The 24,077-nt window shown below is 42.2% G+C and overlaps 1 protein-coding gene across 1 annotated transcript; it reads left to right on the top strand.

Annotated features, from left to right (window-relative positions):
* Window positions 1–4,462: 4,462 nt before the first annotated feature.
* On the top strand, window positions 4,463–22,806 carry MSL2 (MSL complex subunit 2). Its single transcript, XM_005143057.3, has 2 exons — window positions 4,463–4,991; window positions 18,860–22,806. Exons 1-2 carry the CDS (start codon window positions 4,850–4,852, stop codon window positions 20,455–20,457), a joined length of 1,740 nt encoding a protein of 579 aa, XP_005143114.1. The 5' UTR covers window positions 4,463–4,849; the 3' UTR covers window positions 20,458–22,806.
* Window positions 22,807–24,077: the final 1,271 nt, after the last annotated feature.

Consider the following 24,077-nt stretch of genomic DNA (forward strand, 5'->3'; position numbering starts at 1 on the left):
GGGAAAGTCTACAGTTCATTTATGGATATAAAATAAGGCAAACTCAATGGACTGGGGGGTAATAGTATGCTCTGTTTCCCCAGGATTCTGAAGCCATGTCATAGTTAGACACCCCCAGCCTGCCCCTCCCCCCCCCCCCCCCCTTGTGCATTTGAGGGTTACAAAGCTAAATGGACAATCCTATGAGAAAAAAAAATCAGGGAGAATTACAAATAAACCCTGCACAATTGGTGCAGGTTGTATTGCAGGAGAGGTCCTACAGCTGTGTCTGGTTGGGATGGTAACAAGGGTGAGCAGGTAGCCATGGATCACTTCCCAGAAAACCCACAGGCTTTGCAGAATGACACTAACAATCTTCAGTTCCTCCTGACTGCTTTTTGGCAAAGTTTAATCTTTGTCTTCCTTAGAAACTGTGAGGGTTTGTTGTTGTTCCTTTCTTTTGTAGCTACTGTGATTTCATATTTATTAGTGTTTGAGTTAGTTTTTTAATTCATTAATAAAGTTAGCTCAGAAAACATGAGTATCTGTGACTATGTTAGAAGTGTTACAATCAGTCCGGTCTTATCCTGCCTTTCTTGACATGATACTTAAAATACAATGACAAAGAAGGAAACATACAGCAAGTTGAACAATTAGAAGTAAGTTTGCCATTGTCTGAGGGGAAAACAACCCAAACAAATCTCATAACAAAACAACAAACCCCGCCAGTTTCTTCATGTGCAAGCTTTCCAAAGGCACTGTATGTGGTGACCAGTATCTTTTTAAAGTGTGCTCAGTTGGTAACTTTCCCTTAAAGTTACAGCACTGTAGGAATTACACACTTTAAGATGCACCAATTCCACAAGAGCAGGCTGTCTTGACAGAGGGAGCATCTTCATCACCTCATATTTTATCTGGCACATTTACAAAGAACCTTAAATTGAAACCTACATGTTTGTGGAGGTTTTTTTTGTTTGGTTGGTTTGGGGGGGAGGGAGTGGTGGTAGTTTGTTTGGTTTTAGGTTTTTTTTGTGTGTTTTTTTTATTCAAGCACTGTAGTAAAGTATCAAGGACTTAAACTATAACCCAAAGACATTGGACATTAATGCAAATATCTGTGTTTGGCAGATTTCAGACACCCTATTCTAACCTAATCTGAATGAAATGTCTAGTTCTTCCAAATGCAGCCATGAGCAGAATGTTGGTAGGAACAGCAAAATGGGATAACATCCCTATTCTGACCTTACTCAGATTAATTTTCAATTGAAAAGATGAAGGGATGTAAATCAAGATTAGCATGAAAGCTCAGACTTGAAGCAGTTGAATTAGTCCATGACCACGATATTACTGAGGGTCAGTCAGTCAGACAAGCAGCTCTACTGAAGGACAAGTGGCTACTTTTGGAAGGTGAGCCAGAAAAGTCACAGCAAAGCAGTCAAGGCAGTATTAACATTGACAACAAATACAGTCCCACAGTACCTGAATAAGAAGAACAGAACAGTAAGGTCCAGCAGCTGGAACAAGGGTGAGCCCCATGACCACTTGCAAGACATCCACAATGAGGCAGGTCTAAGGTCAAAGCAGGAAGTCAACAGACAGATGCAGTATAGTTCAAAAAAAGCATAAAAGCTGCTTAAAGGCAGCTTCTAAGGCACAGCTGAGAGGGCCTAAATGAACTTTCCACATCTAGGCTAGTTCTCAGCCTGATCCAAGGTCACACAGCTGCACCCCATCAGAGCTGGCCTAATGCGCAGGCAGTCTAGCTAATCCCCTGAAGGCAGGGGGAAGAGGTTGCAGAGCTTGTTGGTGCGCTCAAAACTCTAATATTTAGTCTCACCACTTTATTTGTCCTAGATTTCAAACAGCTGAGGACTTAAACCAAAATGTTTGGGTAGCATGACTTACTCTTCAGAATAGCTATGCTGGTAGACCACAATCAATAGAGGTAGAAAAAATTACATCTCCTTCTTCGACCACACTGTTAGAAACATAAACCCTCTACTTAAGGGTCTGACTACAAGAAAAGTCAAATTCAGCACATCAGCCAGCAACAGTGGGAAGGAAAAAAGCATTATGGGCTTCCTTTGGCCAAAAGAGTATGACCTAATCAATCTTGCTATTCTTGCAATTTCAAATTACCATAATTTTCAATATTTTAATAAGTTTTGCTTGCAGTTCTAGAGCATTTCTTCTAATCTTCTAAGAAGATGCAGTTCTTCTTAGATGGAATCCAAACCTACTTATTTAGCTCTATCAGGGAATCTGAGAATAGTGTAGGATAGTGCTGAGGATGAGGTATTGAGGTTTGCTCCTGGAACACTTCTTATGGTAACTGTTGAATCCAGCTCATGCATGATACCCAGGAGGAGTATATCCCAGAAATTAGCCAAGACTGGTAGAACTCTTTGGATGTTGGGTGTCAAGTCAGTTCCTTGCATAACAGCCAGAGAGCAGTGTGAGATATAGCTGGGAGGGGTTGAGATGAGAGTGTTCAGGACAATGAAGTTTGGCAGAAGATGTGATACAGGGAGGTATGAGAATGTGTGCTTGGTGGGAAATTGCTTGAAATTGCAAGTTCTGGGAAACTGTAGTTTGTTGGCTTGGTTCAGCACTTAACGTTTTTCTGGCAGTAAGCTGAAGAAGGAATTGGGCCTTTTACAGACAACATACATGTAGGCTGAGGGTGAGAATGAGGATGCTGTGCCATGAAATAGAGTTGGGCTAGGGACTGAACATGTCCAAGGAGTTATGGTCCATAGATGGCATACTGAGTGTTTGCTGAGAGGCCAAAAGGGAGAAGGGGGTGTATGTTAATATGAGAATATTAATAATATGCATATTAATGAGAAATGCACCGAGTGAGCACACAGGGGCTGTATGTGGGCTACGTTAAAACAGTGTCAGGTAGGAAATGAGCTGTACAGCTTGATGAGGACCAGCAATGCTAACTGTGTATTAGTAGTCAAGACCCAAATTCCTTAATTTTGTATGCACACTCATTTTGAGTTGGGCTGGAAAGCTGGGGGGCATTCACGAAGAGAAAACAAAGAAAAAGATAGAGGTGGAACTCCTTCATTAGGGAGGTTGGAACTAGATCTTACGGTCCTTTCCAACCCTAACTATCCTATGATTAGTTTAATGTGGGCAGTTCTAGGTGAACACAGAGAGGGGCAAGTGGGAAAAAAGAGAGGTTCTATCAGATGGTTTCCCAAAAGGCCAAGTAGGAGAGGACTGCTTTGATGGCAGTGGCCTTGTTGCAACACAGGGTCTGGAGATGTGTGAAATGGCCACAGTGGTGCTTCCAGTGGAAATATCAGAAGTTCCTCCCACAGGTCACCAGTGACCTAAAACCTGATGGAGATAAAAAAAAATCCCTCCTGTCCCCATATCTTGGTCATACCTGCCAAAACCTGTGGATCCACTGCTGTGTTATTATTAGGGTCTCCAGAGTGCTGGTATGGGCAGCAAGAACACTTGTGGTAAGCTTCTGTCTACTCAGACTTGTGTAGGCAGCTGGTGGTGTCCACTGGGGCATCCAGACCGCATCTGAGAAGGGTGTGTTTTGCAGGTCCTGTGCCATATCTTCTAAGGACCTCGTAGGCCCTGCAGCTCTCTCACTTTGAAGGTATACACACTGGACTTGCTCCTTGCTAGGTGGAAGGCGGGGGCCCAGTCGGCACCCTGGAATCTCAAGCCCAGACGGAAACTCGATCTATTTGACAGGCCTGGCTGCAGGTTCCAGAATGACATAAGGCAGAGGCGGAGCCTGATTCCTCAGCTCGAGAGGTGAGCGGAGGCACTCGCCATGACAGGAGCACGAACCAGTGGCCGTGCCCAGCCGCTCCAGAGTCACGGCCTCCCGTGAGGTGGAGGCCCTGAGCGCAGGGATAAGCCTGATCAACCGGGGCAACGGGGCAGCATAGGCGCCGGGGGGGCCCTGCCGGCAGCCGACCTCTCCCGCCTGGCGAGGGACCGGCAGTGGCGGTCCGCCCTCCACTGAGAGGAGAGGGGTGAGACGACCGTTGGGGCGACCGCTCGCCGCGGCGCGCGCTCCCTCAGGCCGGAGCCGCGCCCAGGCCGAGGGCGGCGGGGCAGCCCCGCTTCCCGCTAGAGGGCGCTGCACCACTCCCCCTCACCCCCCCGCCCCGCGGGATGGGCCCCCGCTGCGGGGAGGGCAGCGTCCCGGCCGCGCATGCGCAGTGCAGGGTGCTGGACGGCAGCGGCGATGGCTCCGCAGTGACGGTTGGACCTAACGGTTGCTATTGACATTGCGGCGCGGATCAGGCGGCGGGTTTGGCCCCGCGAGCGGCGGCCGCGCAACCAGGAGCCACCGGCCCCGCGGAGGAGGCCGCGGCGGTGCCGCGGTGATGCGGCCGCGCTGAGGCCCAGGTGCATCCGCCTCCCTCCCTCCCTCCCTCCCCCGCCGCCGGAGCGGGCAGCGCGGCCTGGCCCGCCGCCGCCCTGAGCTGGCTTCGCGGTTCCTCTCTGCGGCCGTCGTCATGCCGGGCCGCCGCTGAGGCAGCGTCCGGTCGGAGAGTAGCAGGGCCCCGGGGAAGGCGGCCCGGCATGGCCCGCAGTCTGGAGTAGCGCCGCCGCCTTTCCCTGCGCTGTGTGGCTGCGGGCGGGCCGAGGCCGCTGCTCGGGAGCGAGGCCCCGCTGGAGGCGGAGGAGGAGCCAGCGCGGCCCCTCTGACAGGGCCGCCGGGCCGCCGCGGCCTCCGCGCTGCCGCCGCCGCGCGGCTCCAGGTGGCCCCGGACCAAGGTGACACCCGGCCTGCCCCCGCCCCGGGGCCACCTGCCCCTGCGGCCAGCACGGACTCGGCGCCGCGCCTTCTTCTCACCCCGGAGCCGGCGGCGTGCGAGCGGCTGCGATGAACCCGGTGAATGCCACTGCTCTCTACGTTTCAGCGAGCCGCCTGGTGCTCAACTACGACCCTGGAGATCCCCAGTCCTTTACAGAGATTAACAAGCTCCTGCCCTACTTCAGGCAGTCCCTCTCCTGCTGCGTTTGCGGTGAGGATCTTTCTTTTGTTCCCTGCACAATGAGCCTCCCCCCCGGGGCTCACCGCACGGTGCTGCGGGTCGGCCCTCGGCCGCGCTGCTTGCAAACCCGCCTCGGTGTTACCCCGCTGGGTTGCCTTCGCCCCGGCCTCCGGAGGCAGCGCTGCAGCAGGGCTCTTCGCTCCCCGCACGGCGGCGGCACACGAAACTTTGCTCAGCCTTTGGCCGCGGTGTCCCCGCTCCCGGGGGAACCTCTCGCCTCCGGGGAGGGGGCACACGTGGGCGGCCGCCGTTCTCCCGCCGTGGGGGAAGCAGCCCCGTGGGGCGCGGCGGGGGGGGCCGCGGTAGCGGTATGGTTGTTGAGCCAGTTGGGAGAGGCGGAGTGGAAATATTGCTGGTTTAAACCCGCCCCCTCCTCCCGGGCAAAAACTCGACCCGAATGGGGGGAAGCCTGCGGCAATATTGGTAAAAAATAAAGAGAGGTGTCAGGGGTCTGCATGTTTAATAGCCTGGCAAGCTACACAGGAAATAATCTATTGGGTTTTTTTGTTGTTGAGGGACTGTGTTTTCCGTCTAAAATGCAGCGCTTTATTATGGTCACTTTATTTGCTGAAGGCTGTGGTAGTTATTAGTGGTTATTGGGATGCACTGGTATAGTGGAGTTAATTGCTTTCAAAAAGTGATGACTAAAAGAAAGCATGGTAAAAGATACTCAAAACAATATACGGAGCATAGGGGCAGGGAAATAACTTTTTATCCCCCCCCCTTTTTTGTTACCTCCCTGAAAGGTAAAGAACAAAAAATAATTCAGATGGAAAGCCAGGAATTTTAAGTACAAAGAAACAATATTTGGATTTGGGTTTTTTTCCCTTTTTTTGGTGCAGTATATGTAATTGTCCTATAACAGTAATTACCATAAAAGCAAATAGGCTGAAAGGCTGCTGGGATTTCCCTGCTTCTTCCCAAAAGAAAGAGTATTCTGCATTTTGTGGGCAAAGGCAGGTATCTGGAATTTCAGTGTTGCAGTCTGGGGAACATTGGGAAGGAATTGAATTTCGCTGTGTTTATGAAGTGGGGGCATGTGTCCGTTCCTAGTAGGAAGCTGCGGAATAAGCTGTCAGCCTTTCTTGAACTTCCCTTTGGAAGCCTTGGTTAGTGTTGGGAGAGGGACTGAGCTCTTAGCTATTTCAGTTCATCAGTCCTTTTTTCCCTCTGGTAATTTTAAGTCCTGGCCCTGTGTATGTTTGTATTTTCTTAACTGAGTGGACTTACATCCACTATGTTTGCATGTGTTTATCTTTACTAATGTGTGTGGTCACACTAAGATTAAATCGAATTACTGGGGTTTAGAAAGCTAGATAATTTATTTACAGGATCAGGATTTCAACTGTTGAGGCTGCTAAACTAGTGTTGGATGCTTCCTATCCTGTAGCTATTGGCTCCTCCCACTTAAAGTCTTAGAAAATAGCGATCTGTTTGTACTGGGAAAGAGGGAGCCTGTTCCCAGGATCACTGCGTCGTCATTTCCTGCAATAATTTGTCTAAGGTTTGGGTTTTTTTCCTCATGTAACCCTGATGTCAATATTGATATATCGATTCACCTCTACTCTTTTGCTCTTGCTTATTACCTTCAGCCCTGTTAATTCCAATCTCTAACTGATTTTTTTCAATAAATTCACCTTTCTTTTGGTCAGTCACCAGACTGCTTTTGCCTAAAAGCAAAAATATGCCTAAAAATATGCTAATATTTTCCTGTTGTTTTTTTTTTAATATATTTATGTAGGGACTGTGGGCTTCTAACTGCTGTACTCTCTGGTCTCTCCAGTGTAAGAATGCTCTTCTGAAATGTGTTCTTTGTTCTCTTTGCCTTGACTTGTTCCCTTCTTGGCCTTTTGCAATCTTATTTTTACACTCTGTGCTATTGAAATTGTCTAATTTGTCCCTGCTCAAATTCCAAAGCTATTTTACTCTTCTTCAGCTTTTCTTGCTTGGTTTTTCTGTCACTCTCAGTTTGGTAGAGCAAACCATGCTTTTTAGTTTGTTCTATTGACTGTTCTTATCTACAAACTGCTTCTTGATGGTACCACTTTCTCTTCATCCTTTATTTTCTTTGAATCTTAATGTTACTGCTTCAGCTTTGTTTGTTTGTTTGTTTTTCCTACTGTTGCTAGCTTTCAGGTAACTGCAGCTGCTATTTGTTTCAAATTAGAATTCCCCAGTATTATGTCCCTGTGTCCTGGGCTCCTTTGTGGCATGGTAGCATACAGAGGCCTCAGTAAATACCAGGCTCTTTGTGAAGCCATACTGTAAAATACAGTTTCTGTCCTGCAGAATTAGTAGCGTCTATCTTGAACCTGCAGGCAGTCAGTCATGGGAGAGTGGTCCAGCCTGATACAAAACTGCTGGCTAGCAGTCATAAATCTTAAGCTGAGGCTGGTAAAGGCAAATTCACCTTCCTGTTGGACTTTTCTGTTCCTTTTCTCCCACTTCTGGCATAGGTGAATGTTGGTGCCTCTTGATGTTTGGCCCTCTGACCTTGCTGTGGTATTTTTTAAATCCTTTTCTCTTTGTACACATTAGTACTAAGAGCTGTGGAGGGTGTCCCTGCCCATGGCAGGCAGTTTGGAACCATATGGTCTTTAAGGTCTCTTTTAACCCATTCTGTGATTACTTTGTGACATGTCATGTAAATGCTATGATGATCCAAACCTTTATATTTTACAGGGTTTAAAAGCATTTAAGAGGTTTTCAGATACGCATTTTTTTTCTACTTTATTTGTATTTTTAGGCTGTAAGATGCAAATATCTGGGTATGGGTTCATTCATGTACACAGAACTTTGCAAGCGTCTGGTACTTCCCTTGCACAGATCTTAGCAGGATGCGTTCTTGACTGTGATGTCTAAAAATCATGATTTGTTGAAGAAATGCTGCATGAATTGCCAGTAATGAGTAAAACTGCTACACTTGGTTAGTCCCAAGTGTTGGGCTTCCAGGACCTCCCCTTGGAAATTACTCCCAGAATTAGTGCTTCTTATGTCATCAGCCTTTTCTCAGTATCTAATGTCTCTGAATGCATTCTGTAATGCTTTGTTATGATGTAGTTATTAATTCTACTGTTAAGATTGTCCCTTTATGTTTAGAGGATTGTTTTTAGAAGAAATTAGTGACAGCTATATAAATCAACTAACATTATTATGCTTCCACTATTTTCTCAATGCACTAGTCATAAGCCAGGTCATTTTCTTTTGATCTGATAGTCTTTTAAACCAGCTCACATAGTAAGGGTGGCAGAAGTTTTGGACCCACATAACTATGAAATTAAAGCTCTGATTTAAGATTCAGATTGGCAACACATGCAGTTCAATCAGTAGAAAAGCATAATGTAAATCCATTATGCCATTGTAAGTCAGTTACATCTGTTCTAGGTGGATTTGAGGTTTCTCTATTGCCTAATGGGTTATAAAGGTGAAATTATGTTGATGATACGGCAGTGTATGTTTCTAGGATTTAAGTGGGATCATGTGATAGTTTCCTAGATGGTGTTGTAGATAATGCATCATCCTTTTACAGGGACAGTATTTCCTAGAGCTTCTAAAACATAAAAATAGCCACTCCTGAGTGCATTAGACAGAAGGTATGTGCCTTTATATGTTTTGGGGATGTGAAATCTTGAGTTTTTGTCTCTGGACTAAAGTGATTATTATTAAATTGCACATTAATGCCATATTTAATTTAAAAATAGTTTAGTAGATGTGAAATCTGAGCTTCAGTTTCTGGACTAAAGTGATTATTATTAAATTGCACGTTAATACCATATTTAATTTAAAAATGGCTTAATAGAATTTATGTAGCAAACTTCTGTGCTTTAAAATAACTGTCTGTTGGGATAAAAATCTCAGAAAGTGCTTTTCTCTGTTTCAAATACCATGTAGCTTACTGCAAGTCATCCAAAGGTTCATTTGGCTTTTCAGCATTAACAGCCTTCTTTGAAATTCAGTTACAATGCTTGTGAAAGGCACATTGCCAGTCAGATCAGCTTAGCTTTTTACAAAGCTAAGTGGAAAACTTCATCCTGAAACCTCAGAAAGATACTAAAAAGGTGTGTGAAAGATTGTTATTGCTCATATCTAATGTGAAAGTGCTTGAAAGAGAGCATGGCTTTAGGACAACACTTTGTTTGACCAGGAACCCAGCTGTAGAAATACAGGATAAGAATACAGTTCCTGCCTTAAACATCCTGTAAGCTCAGTAAGGGGATGTGAGACAACATGTGGCTTAAGGGAGATTAAGAGGTAGGACAGAACAAAGAAACAATGTGCCAGTACTGGCTGGTACCTTACACAGCTTCTGTTGGTTGTTCTGTGATTGTTCTTGACAGTTTTAGTTAGATGGTTGTAGGCTAAATGGTAAAGTAGCATTATGGAAGCAATTCCCAAGTATGGGAAATGGCATAGATTACCAAAACACAAGAATTGTTGACTTTTTGTTTCCTTATAGAAAGATTACCATAGGGATGTTATTTCCATCTTGCTTATGTCCTTCAAAGAGTGTAGGGTGACACCTAAATAGGTTGAAGCTTTCTAGAATTTCCGGTCGCTGAGATGGAAGAAGGCAGAAGAAACCAATTCCCACTACTAATGAATCTTAATTATATGCATGATACTGGATTTTCTGTTTGGGATGTGAGCCATGATTGAGTTCAGTCTGGATTAAGAGTGTTATAGTGAGAAGGCATGTTTATGTTTTGTGATGGGGATCTCATTTCTTGTCCATTCTCCCTAGATTAAGGAGAGTGAAGATTGATTCATGATCTGTGCTTCCAGATGAGCAGCCTTTTATGTTCGAAAAGTGATCTGGATCAGTGCTTTTTAAGATATTTTTCATTGATATTATCTTCTTTTCTCCATTTTCAATGATGAAAAATGCTGTCCAGCTATCACATATTGGTAGTTTTTAAAAGTATGTTATGTTGCCCTTAAAAATTACATGAGTGGTTGCCAAAAGACTTCAGAATTTCTGAAGAATGTGCAAAATATCCAGAACCTTTGAAACAATAATCAGGGAGCATGGACTACAGGACTAAGTATCTATCAAATACTTTTTGCTATAGGTATTCTTGTTTTGGAGATAGCCAGCATGGGCAGTTGTCTCTAAAATGTTCACTCCATCATCTCTGAATACACCCACTTTTAGCCAGGAACTTGTTGTATGATTTTTCTTCCTGCTAAGATATTCTAACTTAAATTCGCTATCTCCTGTTTTTAAATCCTGTGTGTGACTCCTAAGAAAGCTGGTTTTTCAAGGTTGTCTGCATTGTACTGAATAAGTGTTGATAACATAAAGATGTACCATTTGAATTTAAATTGGTTTCTAACCTAAAAATACTCCTCTGTCTTTTAACAAAATTGAGGAGTAGGAAGAGAAGTAGCCCCGGTTTCCACTGTTGTTTCCAACTGGTTGATAGTGGGCTTCAAAAGAAGGTCACAAAGTGGAGATTGCAATAGTGTCTTCTGATTTTTTTGAGATGAGAGTGTGTTTCTCATTACAGCAGTGGGAAATGATGGATGGGGTTTTGATGGTTGCCCGAGGATATTGATTAAACCCATTGCGTTTCAGAGTGTTTAAAGAAAAGTTAATGTGTTGCCAAAAGGCATCTTTATTGGGACAACTTAGTTGTCTGGTTCTATGGACATAGTGCGTTCAAACACAGATTTCTTCGGGTTTGTTTTCTTATCATGTTACGATTTGCAGGTTAGGTTGACAACATACGGAGTAAGCAGTTGCTGGATATTATGTTGGAGTTTTTTGTGAGGCCAGAAAAGATTTTTTCCAACTCATATATGACTTGAGAAATACTGTACACCACATCCTTTCTTGATCAGTGTGCTTCCCAGATAGTGCTTTCCAAAGATTTCCCTGCTTTTATGGAGGAATTCACCTTAGAGTCCTACAGTGATGTAATTTGTTATTTCCTGAGCCTTTTGGTCACAGCCCAGGGCTTGCTCCTTCTCCAGTGGCCTTGAAGAGGACAGTTTACTTTAAGATTGTGCAGTTCATGGTGTGAATGTTTTTGTTTGGTGGGCAGAGATCAGTTTTCATTACTTCTTAGTTTGCCCAGAGAATATGATCAACTTGATCTATAACTTTCAAAGCAAGTTTTAGGAGTAGTTATGCTGCATGGAAGCATGTTACATTAATCTTATACCCATAGGAGAAATGTTAATTTTGCTATTTAAAACCTCTTAAAATCCAGCAACCTTGACTTCTGGAAAACCATCATTACATGAAATCTGACATTTTATCATTTTGAAGTTTGTGCATCAGCAAGTTTGAGCTTCTTCACCTAGTTTGTTAAAAATACGTATAGAATTTTTCTAGGCTGTGATTTTGTAAACAAAAAGACTTTCAAGCAGAAATGGAACTTTGACATCGGACTTGGTAAAATATGTTCTGTTTATTGTGCAGGCGGTGGAGGCAGAGAACAAAGCAGGCCCTTCTACAGTTAATATGCAATTTGTTGTTATTTTCTGTGGTGATGTTTTTTTTCTTTGAACTTTAGCTAAAGGCATTGACTGTATTTCTATGCAGAAAAATAGGCCAACTGTATTCTTACCATGGTTAATTTGGGTTCCCTTGGTGTTCAGACAAAAATAGTGCAGGTTTTTATTTTTCCAAACAGTTGTAGAATACTTAGTTCTTTAGTCACAACCATCCCTATATGAGGGTAGTAATTTCTGTAGCTGATTTTTCATTATTTGTTGACAGAGGATGCTCAGATCTATTCAGCAGCTACCAAAATATTTTCTCTGATAAAACTTTGAAATAAGTTGTTGCTTTCATTTTTTATTTATTTTTAAATGCCTTTTTGGTGTGCCCTCCATGTTTCTGTTTCATCTGATGAGGATTCTGTTAACCTATTAATAATTATGAATGTCTTTGGAGAAATTCTAGAGGCACTGTTGTAATTGTGGTGATCCAAAAGCAAGGTTTTTATTTACTGTTTGGTTGAAGAAAATACTATAATTTAATTCACAGGTAAACTCTTACTGTCTCAGATCTGAAAAAGGATTGCATGCTGAAAGTCTTGAACAAGATTTCCTACTTGTAGTTTTTGGCAGAAAAAAAATATTTCTGTCTCGAAAACCTTGTCTCACAAAGAACATTAAAGGATAAATAAATTTCTAGTATTGTCATTGTGAACTCCTATTACAATCTGTGCTTTGTAGATATAGCTTCAAAGTTGCGTGCTAGTAATATTGTACATACCTTGTGTCTTCATGCCTCTGTCAAGAGTGTGGTGGCTACAAATGCTGATTTGTGTTCTGAACACTGGGAAGTAGGTGTAGGATACCTGGGTGATGGGCAGCACCTCTGTCCAGTGATCCAGTAGGTTTCTGAATGATGAGAGAAGTTGACAACCATTTTTCTAACTGGGCAGTTTGTCAGTCCAGGGATAGGATAAACTTTCCACTGGTGAACCTGCCTCTTGACTTCAGTGCTGTATTTGTGAGCTGGATCAACCAGACCATGGTTTGGGCTCACCATCTTAAGCATACAGTTTGGAAGGGGCTTGAGATTGGTGGAAGAAGACCTTTCATTGTTGTCCTTGGAAGTTGTCCCTTGCACAAACCTCTCTTGAAGTTTCTCTGTGTTTGAGTGGATTTAGTGATCTTCTTTTCTAATAAGTACCCGGATATTTCACCCATGTAAAACAGATCTTAAAACATTTGTTTTATTTTTCTACAGATGCTAGACCTTTTTAGTACTTATGCCTGCCTATCATCAGTTTTGCAAAAGCTGCTGCTTTTATGACTCTTATGCATGTTTTGCTTTGAAACCTCATTGAGCTACTGATTCTTCAGTTGGATCTAGCTGATTATTTCTCAGATGAAAAGATGCAGTATGGGGTTGAGAAGGGAGTAATGCAGAGAAGGTGGGGGGGAAGCATCCTTTTCCTTTCAGATGCTGCTTCAGCTGAAGTGCTTCAGATGAAGTAGTAGATGGACTTCAGAAAGCCTGTCCAAATGGTATTGCTGTGAAGTGAGAACTACCTGCCATCCTTCAGGAGGTGGTTAACTCTGAAGCTTGAATGTAGTAATTTGTTAGAGCTTACTGCCTGTTGCTAATTATTTTAGTTGAAACAATCAGATCATGTTTAATCCAGAAATAAAGATGCTGGAAGTGTAGCAGAGCAACTGTTAAATCTTAATCTTCTGGTTGTTACTTCAGGGTGTTTGCTGAATATTAAGTGTAACATAGAAGTGTCTGTATATTGATTATAGCTTTGTGATTTTTAAAACTTGCTAGATTCACAGTGCTGTAGAATTGCTTTCATCTGACTAAAGTTCACAGAAGCTTTTTGTAATATTGGTTTAAAAATGCAAGCACAGTAACTGTAATGTTTGATATTAACAGATTAACTAGTGCAGGTGAGCTTTCTTCTCCCCTTCTTCATGGACGGCACACCTGCTTTTGCATTGTGGAGCAGATATGCCCCTTCAGTCAGGTAGAGAGTGCAAGGAGTAGGGGGCTAGGCTATTGAGCTTTCCACTCACTTGCTGTGCACTATAGAATTAAGGTGATACCTGGTGATACGAAGGCACCTGAGGATTAAAGGCTCTTTGGCAGACAAAAGTTGTCAGAGATTAGCCCCAGTGATACATTTAATTCTACTTGTAACAAATTTTTTTCTAGTTCTGCATATTTAGATTTAATAGCTATACCATTATGAAGAGTTTGAGTCGTTAAAAAAAGGCAAAATATTATGTTTCAGCAGGCTTTTCCAAGGGTGCCAAACTAGTTATTTATGTTTACCCTCTTTTTTTGGGCATTGTATTTCTGCCTTTGCTAAGGATGAGAATGGAAGGTGATCTGTTTCAAGTCTTCCTTCTCAGTGAATGTAATTCATTTGGAGCACATTTGCTGGATAGATACACCTAACAATTGCTTTGATTGCCAATTCTTTTCCTCCCTTTGGTCTGTGAGAGACAATTTGCAATGCTTCCCCTCTTCCTGCAGCTGTGAAGTAATGCTCATTAAGGAACACAATAGGAAGTATTCCTTGTGGTTTCAATGACCTCCCTCCTGTAAGCAGCCTTTCCAGGACAGCTGTGATATTTTGTAAATAATATATTAAAAGTATTTCCTCTGTTAGATGCTTCTTATTAATTGTAAGTGCTCAAATTAATGTAGATGTTAAAGAGTTGATGTTGTTTAGGGAAGGTCTTTTACGGGAGGCTTTGTAAGAACATGATGTTGCTTTTGGTGTATTAATAAACCCCTTGCAAAAGAGGGTGGCAAAAGAGGAGGCAAAGTTTAGCAATACCAAGTATTAGGGTAGTAAAAGTGAAGGCTTGCATTAGGTAATTATGGAAGGATCTTGGACGGATGAATGAGTGTGCAATAAAAAGTCAAATTACCTTTAGCTTAGATAACTATTAAATTATAAGCATGGAAAAAAATATTAACTTCTCAGAGCCTACCATTTTTATATCTTGCAGATCTATTTACATCTGTAAATTTATAGGAAGGGGTAGCATTGATGGCTGCCAGCCAAAAGTGAGATCTTGCCCTTGTGATGGAAAACTCCATGAGAGTAACAGCTCAGTACTGAGTATCAATTGAAAAGCAAAGCAAATGCTAAAATCAGGACTTGAATAGAGAATAAAATTGAGAACTTCATTATGGCACTGTATAAGGCTGTGCTTCACCCATATCTTATGCTGTGCTACCCCATCTCAAAAAAAGAACTGTGGAAGATTTAGAAGGGTGACCTAATGTAGGGAACAACTTTTGTACTGTGGAACAGAGACAACATTGAGGCTGATGTGGTAAATGTCCGTAAAACTGTGAGCAGTGTTGAAGAGAGAAGTAGGGGTTGACTGTTAACCTCATGGAACATGAGAACCAGAAATTGACAGTGGAACTAATAAGACATCATTCTCAGCACAGTAGGACCTTCTGGTCAAAGTCTGCTGCAGCTACATTTGAAAGAGGGAAGGAAAAGATGAGGCAAACCTAAGAAGAGCATCTGAGGGGTACTGAGTCCATGGAAACCCCATCTTGCATCAGAATTCTCTCAGCTAACAATGGTTAGTTAAAAGCTGGGCAGGTATTAGAAATTTATTTGCATTGTTCTTACTCTTTCCCCTAAGCGTCTGGTTTTGGCCGCTAGTGATATGGCCTGCTGGGTTAGATGGATCTTTGGTTTAACTCAGTATGATTATATGAATTTGAGGATGGGCTAGGTAACATCTTAGCTTTATTTTCCTGGTGGAGTTTATAATCATCATCTGGAAATTCGCAGCACCAAATGAGTTTTATGGTTTAGTAGCCCCTACAATCCAGCAGTTTGCAGTGTAAGAGAGCTTAGTACTTCAAGATTCTGGGTAGCAACCTGGGTGGTGTCTTTCTGGGAAATTGCTGCTGGCTTATTATCGTTCTCTGAGTATTAAAATAATGAAACTTAATTTTCTGTGAATTTGCATCTTATGGGCGACTCTTCATCTTAACATTACTAAAGCTGAAGAGAGTGATAGGTGCCACAGAATCCATACAAGAGAGACTCTAACTGAAGAATGAATATTCAATGAGATTTGAACTGAAGCTGAAAACACTCCCACAGCACAGGCATTCCTGATGTCTCTCTCATGTAGGTTGCCTGGCATTTACCAAGAGTAACTCGCCCTGTTCTTCAGTGAGAGCATGTGAAGTGTTCTATCTTGTCTCTCCATCTGTTTGGGTTTTTTTCCTCATGGCTTCTGGAAATCTAAATTTTTCAGTATCCTTTTTCAGCATTCATACCCATTCAACAGTTCCAGCCAAATTTATTTTGGGAGAAATAAAATGCACAGTTGGTGATGACTTTTTTTTAAATCTAATTAAAAGTTAAAATGGTATATTGTTTATTTGGTCTCATCTCTGAAGTGCTTTATAATCTATGAAGCATTGATCATCATAACTCATCCTTGGCGTCTTTTTGCTACTTATGATGGGACTAAGAACAAACCAAGGAGCACCCAACTGTGCTGCATTGGGTGTAATGTTGGTCCTGGATTTTGGTCCTGGAAGCGCTGTGGATCCACGTAGTTGTATGGTGGCTTCTAAGGTTTGAAAGCATTAAATGAATGAGCGTTAGATGTGTTCGTCTCCTGCATTGGTCAGGGCATGGCTTTCTGCTTGTCCTGCTGGAAAAACTCAAAGATCCAGGAGGGACAGTTGTTTGTGAACTCCTGCTGAAGGATGTGACTTTGGAAACTAATGTGATTTAAATACGTTCGTTTCATTTCCCCCCCCCATGGGAATGAGGGAGTTTTTTCACAAGACCATGGTGGAGGTCTTTGCCTATGTTGCTGCTTACATAATGTCATTTAAAGGGAACTTTTAAAAGAAATCAGAATTTCCACTGCAGATTGGGTTATGTGGCTTAATGTTCCACCTGTTGGCTTGAAATCTTCACTGCTTAACTTGAAGAGTGTTCTGTTCCTTCTTCTCATGGTGGGGTCTTGTGAAGTCACTCTTCCTCAGTCAGCCCTTCCTCACTAGATCAGCAAAGAAAAGCTAGATACCTTGGCTCTGGTTGTGAAGTGCATTTCCTATCAAGTGTTGCTGTAATTGTGCTTTGAACCTTTCTCTGTCTTCTCTTCAGTGCTTCTCCTGCACTTCTTTCGGTTGGCTTGTTCAAATACTGCACTATTCCAGTGGCCACTGTTCCAGGTTCACAGTGATGACAGTTCCCCGTGTTTGACGGTGTGTAGATGTGTGCTGGGTGCCATTGGCCAGCTTCCTAAACCATCACATTTTCTCTCAAGTTATAAAAAAATACAACATAATGAGCAATAAGTGCTGAAGTCATCAAAAACCAGGTTACATCAACCCACTCTATGGAAAGGCAGCTCACTTGGAGGCCTGGATCAGCCCTTTCCCAAAGAGGTATTAGGGAACTGAGATTTGAAAGGGAAGTTGGAATAGTCTGCTTGGTCATGGAATGCAGGAGTCACAGAAATACTGTGCTAATGCACAAAGTTGAATTTTCAAAAGTGGTTTGAACAGTGAAAATGTTGGAAAAGGATGAGGAACTTTTTGTGAAAAGCTGCGGAGTGGGGGACAAGTTCTGTATTGTAAGTGCTGTTACAACCAAGGGTTAGTATAATGTCTTGATCTTCTACCTGACAGCTTAGATTCTTGACTAAGGTAATATAAGGTAGAAAGGATAGGGTTTATTCTGTAGCTGATAACTTGGGCAACTCAACTAGGTCCAGTTAATTACAGCCCTTCAATGCACTGTCAGGACAATCAGTTACAGGACTGTATGATTAAAATTTCCTTGGTGAGTGATGAGGGAAAATATCTTTACACTTGATATGTTTTTTTTTTTTAATCTCAGTCTGTTTCAATATATGCACTTTGCTTTCTCTTTCCAAATGGTTTAATTGTATTCTTGTGTTCATAGCAGCATTGTTTTCACTTCGGAAAAATCTGTGTGAGAATTCACTGTTGCTTGTGAAAGGTTCCTTATGGGGAGAAAGGTCTGATCAAAGCTAGAAATCTGCTGCTTGGAAAGGAGGAGAAACCTATTCCTGTAGATGCCTAAAGATACTCTGAAATTTAATTTAGGTGTTAGAACATCTTTGGCCTAGAGCCAACTAGAAATAGCAAAGCAATGGTGTCATTTCTGGATATAGGTACTACTCAGTTTATCTGTATATGGGATTTCAGGTACCTCTGTTCTTTCACACTTTATCCTTATATGTTATTTAGTTTGTTCTTAAGATAAAACCCAAAACATTCTTCAGGTTTTTAAAGTTTCAGAGCTCTGGAGACATAACCTGCCAGCTTGTCAGCACTGGGTGTCTGACACTCCCTGTGCTGTCAGGTGTGTCAGTTCCTTTAGCAACTGATTTTTATTAGTATTTTATTCTTAACAGGAAGATTTCTGAGAAAATCCTTTCTTCTGAGGTCTTCACTCCTGGCTAGGCCATGAGCTGTTGTTGACACCTTAAAGCATTTAAAAGCATCGTGGCTGTGACAGTACCACTATGTTAACGATTATTGCACTGATACATGTCTGTGAATGGGAAAACGAGGAGCTACCACTCCCCAGTATGTGTTAATAGTTGCCTTGTTGCACCTTCTCCTTTGGCACAGGCAATTCCAGAGCAATATAGTATTTGCCCCCTCCCCCCCCCCCCCCTTTTATTCAAATATATCTCCCCCTTTATTCAAATATATTACTAGGTACTTTATTCAGTGTTTGTGAGAGTTTATGGGATCCATTTAACTGCTCTCCCTTGCAAAGTTAGAAATTCTGTGGTGTAGTCATTGCAATGACTGTCACAAAGCTAGGCTCTATTTTTAGTCCCAGCTGAATGAGAAGTAAACCAAAGTCTGCTGTGTCTCCTTTCCTTTAGGGGTTGGGATTTCATAATTTTCACATTCCTTTTATAGTTTCCCTCTGCTCCATTGCCATTTTTTTTTTCACTAATTTCTTTACAATCTCTGCAGTAGCACTTCATGGGAGTTTATTGTTGCAGTTTTGGTAAACTCATAGAAATCCTGTGTGTTTTACAAGCTGCAATGGCAGAAGCTGCTGAAGGGCACAAGGGCTTTGGTAATGGTTTAGTTGAGATATTTCTAAAGGCTGTAGAAGCACAACAAACGATGGTGTGATAGTTTGCTTATGATTTTTTAATGTTGTTTTAAAACCAGATAATGGCAGCTGTGAACATTTTTACAGGACAGTGATTGGATGCTGTGTTCTCTTGTGACCTGCTGAAGGTTTTCAGGATATTTTGCTTTGATAGTACAAAAAATTCATCCCATACTATCCCAGAAACATGCCTTGGGTTCATTGTAATCTTTCTCTCTCTTCTCTCCTTAGGAAATTTGCTACAAGACCCTATTGCTCCTACCAACTCCACATGTCAGCATTATGTCTGCAAAACGTGTAAAGGCAAGAAGATGATGATGAAACCATCATGTAGCTGGTGCAAGGACTACGAACAGTTTGAGGAGAATAAGCAACTAAGCATCTTAGTGAACTGCTATAAGAAACTCTGCGAATACATAACGCAAACTCCGCTGGCACGAGATATTATCCAGGCAGTTGATTGTTCTGCAGATCTTTTGGCTTTGCTCAAAGATGGATCGCCACTCCATGAAGAGACAGACAAATCTTCTGATACAGCCTTGGCTTTGTGTTTGACACATTCCCCAGTACCTTCAACCTCAGAACTCACAACTGATCCTCCAGCTAGTTTTACATCAATCCCTGAAAGCACACACAACATCGATATTAGAGGTTCTGTTATCAACGGGTTGCCCAATTGTAATGGGCTTTCGGTAGATAAACTTGGAGTGAATATTCCTTCTCCTGAGCATGCAAACACAATTGATGTCTGTAGTACTGGAGAGTATATAAAAACTGAGGACATCTCCAGCAGCCTGCAGCCTGTGTGCGATACAGTTTCTAGTAGTGACTTGTGTACGACAGGCATTGACATCTGCAGTTTCAGTGAAGACATAAAACCAGGGGGCTCACTCCTCCTTAGTGTTGAAGAAGTTCTCCGGAGCTTAGAGACTGTTTCAAATACTGAAGTCTGTGATTCTAATTTGCAGCCCAGCTTGGAAGCAAACATGACTAACGGCCCTTTCCTACAGCTTTCTCCCCCTCCTCTTAGCCATAGCATTTTCATGTCCACAGACGCTTCTCCTCACGGGATTTCCTGTACAGCAGCGACGCCCAAGGTAGTGAAGTTAAACAGAAAGCGGTCTCGATCAGAAAGTGACAGTGAGAAAGTTCAACCTCTGCCCATTTCTAGCATCATCTGTGGCCCAACACTGGGAGCATCAGCTCCTGTAACAGTGAAACAGGAAAATAAAATGTCTTTGCAGCCTATTGCAACTGTACCTAATGGAGGCACCACTCCCAAAATAAGCAAAACTGTGCTTCTGTCTAACAAAAGCATGAAAAAGAATTTGGAACATGCCCCTAAGAAATCTCACCCAAAAGCCAAACCAGGGGTGCTGAAAACAAAAGACAAAGCAAAGGAGAAAGTTCCTAGCAGTAATGTTATGCCGGGAAGCCCAACAAAAACTGTGTACAAAAAGCCACAAGAAAAGAAAGGGTGTAAATGTGGTCGTGCCACCCAAAATCCAAGTGTTCTTACATGCCGTGGCCAACGCTGCCCTTGCTATTCTAACCGCAAAGCCTGCCTTGACTGCATATGCCGTGGCTGCCAAAACTCATATATGGCTAATGGGGAGAAGAAGCTGGAGGCATTTGCAGTGCCAGAAAAGGCCTTGGAGCAGACTAGGCTTACTTTGGGCATTAATGTGACAAGCATTGCAGTGCGCAATGCCAGCACAAGCACCAGTGTAATCAATGTGACAGGGTCACCAGTAACAACGTTTTTAGCTGCCAGTACACACGATGATAAAAGTTTGGATGAAGCTATAGACATGAGATATGACTGTTGAATCTTTCTTTTCCCTGCCATCAGTAGGGGAACTGCTACAGTTTTAAGGCAGCTATGGTTCTGTTTAACTTGCTGGAGCTCCTGCGTTTAGATCACTTGTATCAAGTGTTTTTCATTGCTATGTTATGTGTATTAGTGTCTGGGAAATAGTTGCAGAAAATGGAGGAGTTACCCTAAAACTGTTTTTAGTTCTTACAGCACCTCATAGTTTGAGATCAATTCCTGATGTAAATGATTTTATCACAAGATCTTTGGCAAGGAGTATATTAACCTCATTGTACTTGGTCATGCTTTGTGCTCAGTCAAAGCTTCTGCTTAAATGCAGAAAGTGGTATCTAGTTAGTCCATCTAAACTGTGCTAGGTTATGGTGTAAATAATTATTGATTAGTTACTGTCACCATGACTAGAAAATAACCTGGTATTCCTGTAGGATATACAGCCCTGAGCTGGAGAATACAATCTGAAAGGGGTAGATAATGTCTGAGTGTGAGAATTGGTTATCTACTCTGCAGAACAGCTTAAAAATAAAACAAGATTAGTACATATATCGAGAAAGCTTATTGCCCAAAAAGCAGCTCAGGCTCCAGAGGAGGATCAGGAAGCTCAGTTGGTCAGATATGAATGGTGAGTCCTCTTTAAGAACATTATCCTGTTTTCTTGACAGTTCTACAGGTCATGTTCCTGACTATTTGGCTGGGGTGAGAAAATTACTTGTATGCAAAGAAGGCTCAAGTTTTAGTAGTACCATTCAGTGCCTGGGATACAGGCAGACTTCCACAGCAGTTATCCCCAGTGGTACGGGGGCATTGTGTGTCTGATGAAGTTGTACTATAGGTGGCCTGGGACCTATCCCCTTGAGGGTAGTTCTTCACTGACAGCTATCTTCTCTCAGGTAGGTCAGAAGATCCATTGCTATCTAAGGTCAAGTATTTTGAACGTTTATCAGAACAAGCTACAGTAACTCACTCTACCCAGAATCTGTCTCACTTATTGTTGAAAGCAGCTTTCAAAAGCCAGTGCTTTTCAACATGGGCTAAAAGGCTCCAAAAGGGAAAAATCCCACAAAGTTGTCGAAGTGTTAAAATGAGAGCGTCTTAGTAGGAATTGAGCTTTATGCAAAAGTTTATATCGGTGTAATCCCTGAATAAGAAGAGTACAAGCGGAAGAATTCAGTCTTGAATTTAGGGCTTCGTTGGCAGCCTAAAAAAAGTGATTTTCCTTCGTGAAATTTCTCTTCTTTGGATGATGCAGCACAAAGGAAACATGGGCTGACTAGAACACAAAACATTACCTTCTGATTTAAAAGCTAATTCCTGTTTTGACAGCATGTTAAATAGTATGTGATTTTTTTTAGTTACTTTACTGCTTCTACCTTTGCTTTTACTCATGCAGTGAACTCTGCCGTGCTTTCTGACCTAATGTGAGGTGTTTTTGATTTGGCACAAAGCATGTACAATGATGGTTCCTCACCTAAGAAATAAGCAAAAACCTTTGGACACAAATGACACCTCCTTTTGTTTTGTAGTGTACCGTGGTGTCATTCTCTGTGAATGTGGTCAGATCTTTTTGTTGGTTTTGGTTTGTTTCTCCCCCCGTCTTTTTCGTGGGGTGGGTAGGGTGGGGGGTTAAAGCCATAGGAAGAAAAATGTGATGTACGTGTCCAGTCTGTACTTTTTTTGTTTTTGTTTTGCAAGAAGAGTTGAAAAAATATTTTTGATAATGAGTAAATGGTGGAAAATGCTTCTTAGTATTCTTGTCTTTATTTGCCAACCCAAGTACCCAGGATCTGTGTTTTTTAGCCCTCATGAATGAGATTTAACAATGTCCTATTAAAATGTATTTAGTTAAACTTGTATGTGATTTTTGTGTTGGCCCAAAAGGATCCTGCCATTTTCTAACTCAGTGGTTTGATGGTGACCTACTAATGTAAATCTGTTTATTAGTTCACTACATGTAAGCAAAGTAGCTGAACTAGAGTCTGATTTAAGGGGAGTGAACTGCACAGTGTGGGTTGTTTCTGAATGCTTTTGCAGAGCTGTTAAAGTTTTGCTGAGATTGTTGATGGTACATTTATTAGGACTTTCATTAAATGAAATACATAGTACCTTTGCTCCAGAAACGTGGGAGAACTTGGAATCTTCAGTATCTCACTGCTGCATTAAATGTGGTACCAAAAATTGGAGAATTTAGGTCAAGTGTGTTTTGGAACCTTGGACAGGAGAGCCCTGATCGTTAATGTAAAATTGCAAATGGTAGATTCAGGTTGTTTCTAAAAACATTTCCTTTTATGCTGCCACGTTCTTGAAATGTATATTAAAATTCAAATTGATTTAATAAATGTTAGTTTTCTAATTCTATTTTGCAACTGCTGAGGGCATCAGTGTGGCATATGTTGAACTTGCTGTCTAAATACCACTTAGTCCGTTGATGACTAATTCTGTAATTGTTTAAATTAGGGTTGGCTTGGTTTGGTTTTCTTAACCTCCTGGCTAACTGTTGTTGAAGAAGCTGAGTAATGGAAAGGATCAGAATGTTGGTGGAAATAATTGCAGTGGTTCTACTCTGAAAAACTTTAGTTTCTGATTTATAGCAATAGTACTGTGTGGGACCTTCCAGCCTCAGCTGTGGTCAAAAGAGTTGAGTGGAAACTCAGCCCAATACAGCCCATAGCAAGGACTTGCCCCCTGCTGCCTGTATGCTGGGAATCACTCATGGAGAGCAGTCGAGGGACATTTTAGCTCCAGTTTAGGCTGGGCTGCCGGGTGTTCCTCCTGTGGCCTCTGGAGCTGGGAACCGTTCTTGGCATTAGTGTAGAGGAAGCTGTTTGGGGGATTCTTTTCATATAGGAAGTGGGTGATGTTTCAGCTTTCTTCCCAATCTGCTTGAAGACAGTGATTGAGTTCCAAACTTTATGAAAATCCTGTAGTTCGTAGCGCTGCATCAGAAAGGAAAGCAGTTCATCAAACTTTTTGCTGCGGGAGGCTCCCTGCCTGAAAGTGTGTTGCAAAGATGGGAAGAACAGAGCTCCTTCTGGACTTAGGGTCACATGTAGTGGTACCAAATTAGTCTGGTGCTTTTGCCCATCCTGATGTGAACAGGTGGAAGATGCTTGCTCAAGAAAGACAAGACATCTAAGCTTTCATTTTTGGTGGAAAGGCTGTTTCCACATAATAATGTGAGTGAAATCATTGGTTGGGATTAAATCCTAGAGGGAGGAGGAACAAAACTGCTGCTCTTCCTGTAGTTCATTCATGCAGGTACTTATGGCAGGGCAAGAAGCTGCCTGTTCAATGGAACACTGAGAGATTTCTAAGGAAGAGATGATAGAGATGTGGCACATGAATTGTGCAAAGATTCTGACATGATCCAAAATGAAAGCTGCTTTTTACCTGATGGAAGAAGCCCCTCCCTGACATGTTTATACAGATTACACTGATTAAAAAAACTCTGCTAACTATCTGACAAGTGAAATAGCAAGAAGAGTGGCTTTGTATGTTAAAATAATTCCATGTGGCACAGCTGATGAAACTTCTTCTGAAAGGTACATACTACTTCTTAAAGTGGTACTGAGAATGTTGTGCACACAGCTTCTTTGGTCTTAACTGTTAACAATGGTCACC

The sequence above is a fragment of the Melopsittacus undulatus genome, chromosome 6 (genome assembly GCF_012275295.1).
Source record: "Melopsittacus undulatus isolate bMelUnd1 chromosome 6, bMelUnd1.mat.Z, whole genome shotgun sequence".
Lineage (NCBI taxonomy): Eukaryota > Metazoa > Chordata > Aves > Psittaciformes > Psittaculidae > Melopsittacus > Melopsittacus undulatus.

What these genes read in the sequence shown, in the direction of transcription:
- MSL2 (XM_005143057.3), top strand. Translation starts at nt 4,850, where the DNA reads ATGAACCCGGTGAATGCCACTGCTCTCTACGTTTCAGCGAGCCGCCTG. An exon ending in CCTCTCCTGCTGCGTTTGCG is followed by an intron (nt 4,992 to 18,859) that starts GTGAGGATCTTT and finishes TTCTCTCCTTAG; the next exon opens with GAAATTTGCTACAAGACCCT.